The sequence below is a fragment of the Harpia harpyja genome, chromosome Z (assembly GCF_026419915.1).
Source record: "Harpia harpyja isolate bHarHar1 chromosome Z, bHarHar1 primary haplotype, whole genome shotgun sequence".
Lineage (NCBI taxonomy): Eukaryota > Metazoa > Chordata > Aves > Accipitriformes > Accipitridae > Harpia > Harpia harpyja.
In genome coordinates, this window is record NC_068969.1 from 66,731,589 (window position 1) to 66,738,535 (window position 6,947).

The following is a 6,947-nucleotide window of genomic DNA, read 5'->3' on the forward strand; positions in this document are numbered from 1 at the left end:
TTGTTTGGGGGTTTTTTTGCTTTACTACTGAATGTATTAAAAATACATATTGTAAACAATGAACATTTCTGCACCTGACAGGTCCACGTGACAGCAGTAAAATGGGAATCCTCTACATCCTGGTTCCCAGCATAGCCATCCCTCTGGTTATTGCTTGCCTCTTCTTCCTGGTCTGTATGTGCAGAAACAAGCAGAAGGCATCTGCTGCTACACCACAGCGCCGGCAGCTAATGGCATCTCCTAGCCAGGACATGGAAATGCCACTCATTAATCAACACAAACAGGTATTTTTTCCAGAATTTGCTTAGGCCACGTATTTCCAAGGTGTCGTGATTTTCAGTGTCTCGGGTTGTCAGTGTTAGAATTGAGCCGTGTTCTAAGGGACCTAATTTTCGTACTGTGCTGGCCATCTACTTCAGTGAAAACCAGATCTCGCACTTGCTAGCTGTATCTCGAAATCCTGGCCTCAGGTAACAGCTTTCAGGACAAAGTATTTTATGACATTTGTCCTTACCTGTGAATCCCCATTCTGCCTGTTGTCTTACTGACTGGAATTGTTGTTATTTCTGATCCAGTCTTCAGCCTGCAGCTCATTTTCGCTCTTGGTAGTGACGTGGACGGTTTGCTTGTTTAAAGCAGAATGCACAGTGGGATTTCTTGTCTAATCCATCGGCTCAGTCTGCTGGTATTCTGAACCACCACCGAGCGGGGAGCTGAGCTGGGGTGCAACATGTTTCTAAGGCTGTGTATCACAAAGGACGGTGAAACGAAAATGGCTTTGAACTTCTGTCTACAGATCTCAGCTCCTGCATACGATTTTCTGGGTCAACTAACTGATCTCTGAGCTAAAATCCTGTTCAGAGCTAATGTTGAATTTCTAATCACAGCATTTACAAGATGCAAGCTCTAAAAAACAATGCTCAACTTGAAACAGTTGGCAACATCTGCTCAGAAACTGTAGAATATTTGCAGAATATTACTGATTGTAACAAATTACATTGATTTTATGTGATAAGGGGGAGGTTTAATGGCTGAGTGTGGGCTATGCTGGAAACTGCCTGGTCCAGACCACAGTCTGTTGGCCACCAAAATTAGAGCTTGTTCCCAAATCACCTGTTAAAGCCTTTTTCCAGCCTGCCCTGCCCCCTCCTGCTGCAGTGGCCTGTGTGTGAAGCTGTGCCAGCTTCATCTGGCTTGGTCAGAGACTCCTCCAGCCCATGCTGGTCAGGATAGACCCATTAGGTCACCATCACAAACTCCCTTGCTTTCCCTGCCAGCTGCAGGAGGGAGGCTCTGGGGTTTTCTCACTTTTGGCTTTGCCACCTTTTCCTTCATGTAGCGGGGAGAAATTCCTTCTTCCTTCTGCTCCCCTTCCACCCTCTTCTTCATCAGAGCTAGTGTGAGGTTTCTCAGCAGGGGTACTGTGTACTGCTGCCCACAGGCAGGGGCCATTCCTATAGTGGAACAGAGGAGAAAGGGCATATCTGCCACTGCAGAACCGAAAGAGACAGGGTTTGTTCCTCCCTCTGCTGGAAGAGATGTTTCAGTTCATCCCAAGGCTGCCACCTTCTCAGCCAGTGCCCACAGCTTTTCTGACAGATCTCCAGTGGGCATCTCTGGGTTGATCTGTAGGGCAAGTGCAGCTGCAGTTAATAGATGTCATTGTTTGCCAGATTTACTCTGAACCAATTATTCCTTTAGCTTGCAGAAAATATGATTGCTCCTTTGTAAAAATAATTATACTCATCATCTTGCAGCATAATTCAATTTACACTTCTGATAATAGTATAACTCATTTCAAGATTAACTGTAAAATCAATATACTGATGTGAATATACAAAAAGCTGGAAAGTCATTTTGGCCCAATTTATCTTCCATTTGGAGCATCTACCACTGGGAGCTTTTCTTTAATAAGAGATTCTGTTGTTTAGAAAACATTCTGATTTTTTTTACTGACTTACTTATCTTCTTTACTTCATTTCAGGCTAAACTTAAAGAAATCAATCTGTCCACTGTGCGGTTTATGGAGGAACTAGGAGAGGAGAGATTTGGCAAAGTCTACAAGGGGCATCTTTTTGGTACAGCACCAGGTGAACAGACGCAAGCTGTTGCTATCAAGACACTTAAAGACAAAGCAGAACTGGCTCTTCGGGAAGAATTCAAACATGAGGCAATGATGAGATCACGATTACAGCATCCAAACATTGTTTGTTTGCTGGGAATAGTGACGAAGGAACAACCCATAAGCATGATCTTTAGTTATTGTTCCCACAGCGACCTCCATGAGTTCTTGGTGATGAGATCACCCCATTCGGATGTTGGCAGCACTGACGATGACAAGACAGTAAAATCCACTCTGGAACCAGCAGACTTTTTCCACATTGTGACTCAGATAGCTGCAGGAATGGAATATCTTTCAAGCCACCATGTTGTCCACAAGGACTTGGCCACTAGAAATATACTGGTGTTTGATAAACTGAATGTGAAAATATCTGATTTAGGCCTTTTCAGGGAAGTTTACGCTGCTGATTACTACAAGCTGATGGGAAATTCCCTTCTTCCTATCCGGTGGATGTCCCCTGAGGCTATTATGTATGGCAAGTTTTCTATTGATTCGGATATATGGTCGTATGGAGTTGTGTTGTGGGAAGTTTTCAGCTATGGCCTGCAGCCTTACTGTGGTTATTCTAACCAGGATGTCATCGAGATGATCAGGAACCGACAGGTTTTGCCATGTCCTGATGACTGCCCCACATGGATATACACTTTGATGTTGGAGTGTTGGAATGAATTTCCCAATAGAAGACCAAGATTTAAAGATATACACAACAGACTAAGAACATGGGGAAACCTTTCTAATTACAACAGCTCAGCGCAAACCTCTGGGGCAAGCAACACCACACAAACAAGTTCTCTCAGCACAAGCCCTGTTAGCAATGTCAGCAATGCTAGGTACATTGGACCAAAGCAGAAAACTCCAGCTTTCCCTCAACCACAGTTCATACAAATGAAAGGGCAGATGAGACCAATGGTCCCACCTCCTCAGCTCTACATTCCAGTCAATGGTTACCAGCCAATGCCCGCCTATGGCGCTTACTTGCCAAATTTTTATCCCGTCCAAATTCCAATGCAAATGGCTCCTCAGCAAATGCCTCCCCAGATCATTCCCAAACCAGGCTCTCACCATAGCGGGAGCGGATCCACCAGCACAGGCTACGTAACAACAGCACCTTCCAATGCGTCGGTGGCTGATAGGGCTGCTCTGCTCTCGGAGGGCACAGATGACACACACAATGGAACGGAAGACATTGCCCAGAATCCCGTCCAGGAGGAGGAGGAAGAGGAGGGCTCTGTGCCTGAAACAGAATTGCTGGGTGATAATGACACACTTCAGATGGATGAAGCAGAAATTCAATCAGAAGCCTAAGGAATTTGGCCTCATTACTAAAAATTTCACATCACTTCCATGCATGGAGACTGTAGATCCTTAGGCTTAATAGCAGTGATATTGATCTGACTAAAAGAAAGAAAACTAAAAAACCTACATCCATGTAAAGCGCAGCATATACGGGGTTTATTGACCATTGCCACCATCAGATTTTGCAAATATGATGGTATAGAATTGCTGGGTTTAATCTTTTTTACTGTCCTACAGTTCTTGAGGGAAGCTGCTTTTCAGTTACGTACTGTTGCTGTGCAACGTATTGCAGAGTAGCATTGCACTTCATGTATATCATGATATGTGAGTGTAATGTTAGTGAATTATGCTTAAACCAATAACACAAAAAGGAATCCAACTATGGTTGCAGAATTGCTCTGAGCATAAAGAAGTGCCCTGGATGTGATGGACAGCTTAGTTTATAGTATTTATCTCTTTGATATAATGGACACGAGATTGTTGTTTGCTTTTTGAGTCTGAAAAAATAACAAGTTGAGAATACTGATCCGTGCTTGTATTACGATAAACAGAAAAGTAGGGAAAATGAACATAAAATTGACTGTGCTGAGTCAGACCACAAGTCTGTCCAGCCCAGTAGCATGTCTCGAAAGGCCATCGATAATGTCTGCCCAGGGAAGACTGCAAGGGCAATTTCCCTTGTAGAATTTCCCCAGGGTATTTCCCTAGCCTCCAGCAATTTGTGGCTTAGGGACTTCCCAAGACAGAAGTGGAATTTTTTTTCTGTTTAATAGCCCTCGATGGAATTTTCTACCATGAATTTATCCAAATGATTTTGAACCCACATAAACTTATAGCATCCACAACATCCTGTGGAATAACATGAGAGGAGAGAGGATGGCTTGCTTTCATCATTCCCAATGAATGACTGTGACAGAAGCTTCCAAATGAGATCGTCTGACTGCATTTGTGGATGAAAGTATTCCTTCTCTGCTATGTATTTTCAGCAGCAAGCAGCCTTAATACACTGTTAACCAAAAATGGGGATATTGTAGGGGATATTGTAGGTGTGCACTAACTTAACAATCCAACTTTAATTGCATATTGGTTATCAAGTATAGAAAAGGGCTCCACATGCATGTTCCTACATTGTAAAAGTGTTGGGGTTTGTGTGGGCTTAGAGACTTACTTGATTTACCACAATTACTGCTGGATTGCATGTGAAACCATGTTTTTTTCCTGCCTCTTTAGTGAAAATGAATCTTTGAACTTTAGAAGACCGAAATAAGCAATACTGTACAAAGTGCTGGTTTTGTGCTTCTATTTGCAGGATGAATCATGTACAGACCTTTAAATGTAATTTATGTTTTACTACATTTTATATACTTTTTTTCATTGAAATATTTGGATTTTTGAATGAATGACTTTATAACTTAACCATTGACAATATTCACATGTGGTGCAGTTTTATTGTATTGCTGTTTCATTTTGTTAAACATGCAGACAGGTCCATACATTTCATGACCCTTTCTGTAATACAAGCAATACACATTCTCACTGTAGCATTGTAGCCAACACACACTATAGCTATAAGTTGTACATCCAACATGGAGTATTCAATAAAGTGATGCAAAAAGTATGATTAAGTATGTTATCTTTATAGTTCCTACAGCCGCTGTTTTGTTATGGTACTTTGTGGAAATAGAGATGGCCACAGTTCCTTAGGTTACAGGTTTCATACCTAAACTACAACTCTTTATTTTATTACATTGGGATTCACTTGTAAGTTGTGTATCATTGTGATCTACACCCTGTGTTCATGGTATGGCAGCATTACTTGTTTCCAGCATTTCACCTGGATTTGGAAATGCACTGGTAGGAATAAAATATGAAAGCTTTATTACTTGTGTTAATATAATGCAGCTTTGGGTGCTATTACTAAATAAAGGATAAATAAATTAAAAAATGTGAAGTTTATTTACTCTAGGTTCTTTGTTTCTTCTAGGTTTCATGTTCTCAGATTAATGAACTTCATTAATCAGCTGCGTTGGCTTCCTTTGCTAACTTACTGCCTGAAAATGGAAAGTAAGTGGTCCAGTTACACCACAGATGAATCAGTCAGAGAAGAGATATAATAAATGAATAAGTGGCAGTCAGTGGAAGCTTCTGTACAGCACTGTCTGAAGTTCAGCCCATTTCTGACAGTCAGAGCGTTACGACTTTGGGTTCTTTGGGTGCAGTTTGGGAAACTCCTAATTCCCTTCTTCAAGCCTCGTAAATTCAAGCCTATAAATCACTATAGTCAGAAAAAATAGGACAGACTCCTATACTGACTTTCCCATCCCCACTAAGATGTGGATGCACTCTCAAAGTGATGGCAGAGTGCTATACAATTCTCTAGGCCAGCCTTAGTGATACAGTACCACAGAGGGGTTTTCTCCCCTCTGGTGGTGTGGATGCACTTCCCTGAGCTGTCATGATCGGAGACATGACAGCATGCAAACACCTCATCTGCAGCTCAGGTGAGCACCGGTGCACAAGTGGTTACCAACACGTTAGTGGCTACTGTAAGTCATAGGGACTGGCAGTGACTTGTTGCTCTGCAACTCCCCAGGCTACTCCCCCGGTGATGCCTGCTGCAAAGACCCAGCCAGAGTCAGGATCTGCCTTTCCTCCTCAAGATTTGAAAGCAAGGCCAAGGAAAAGCAGGGAAAGGATGTGGTGGTAAGTAGATGGGACAACGTGGTAAGGTGGGAATAGGGGAGGGAAGGGTTGGGGCCCAGGAAAGCCAGCACAATGCTTCTTACTAAGGCATGCAAAGTTACTTCTTCCTGCCAAGGCTAGCAAAGCTGGGGTTTGTCCTGGTGGTAGGACAACTTTTCTAGGCAACAAATATATGTCTGGATGGCCAGGAGAAGGCAAGGTGTTTTTGAGAAGACTGTGGGATGTTTCAAAAGTTTTCTCTTGCCTCTTGCTAGTTCCCTACTCTGCTTCAGCCCATACAATCTTCCTAAGAAGACAGGGACTGACCTTGGGAAAAGTGGATAGAGCACTGGTAGTGTCCACAGCAGCCCACTGATGAGGCAGGAGGCTGTGGCTGACAGAGACTGCCTCTTCCCCATCTCCAGTGAGTGGTATATGACACTGGACCTGGTGCATGCCCTTCCCCCCTGCCCATGTCAATTGGTTTAGCTGTCCTCACTCAAACCCAGCTCTCTGATATGGTGCAGGTGTCTGATCTTGGCTCAGACTGTTGTGAAGAAAGAGCTGTTGGAGAAGGAGGTGGAAGGAACTGTGGTGGCATCAACCCCTTCTCTTATGTGCAGCGTATGCCTGCAGAGCATGGAAATTCTCATGGGATTCACCTTAGGGCAGGGCAAACTGCCCCTGTGCTGAACAGGTCCCTGGCAGGGCTGGAGATCAGCCCAGCATCGGCAAGCCTGAAGGTTGACACTGCCTGTATTCATGAGTCCTGGTGAGGAGGAGGTGAGGAGGGAGAAACTGAAACACAAGGCAGGAGGACTTTGGGTGTAGCAGAGTCGCAAGGGCC

General features: G+C 43.6%; 1 protein-coding gene across 1 annotated transcript in view; it reads left to right on the forward strand.

The window, feature by feature from the left end:
* Positions 1-5,036, forward strand: part of ROR2 (receptor tyrosine kinase like orphan receptor 2) — a 162,124-nt gene extending 157,088 nt beyond the window's left edge. The window contains exons 8-9 of the mRNA XM_052778325.1: positions 82-284; positions 1,985-5,036. Of these exons, the coding sequence (XP_052634285.1) occupies positions 82-284; positions 1,985-3,427 (1,646 nt within the window). The 3' untranslated portion in view covers positions 3,428-5,036. The remainder of the gene's footprint in view (positions 1-81; positions 285-1,984) is intronic.
* The last annotated feature ends 1,911 nt before the right edge of the window (positions 5,037-6,947 follow it).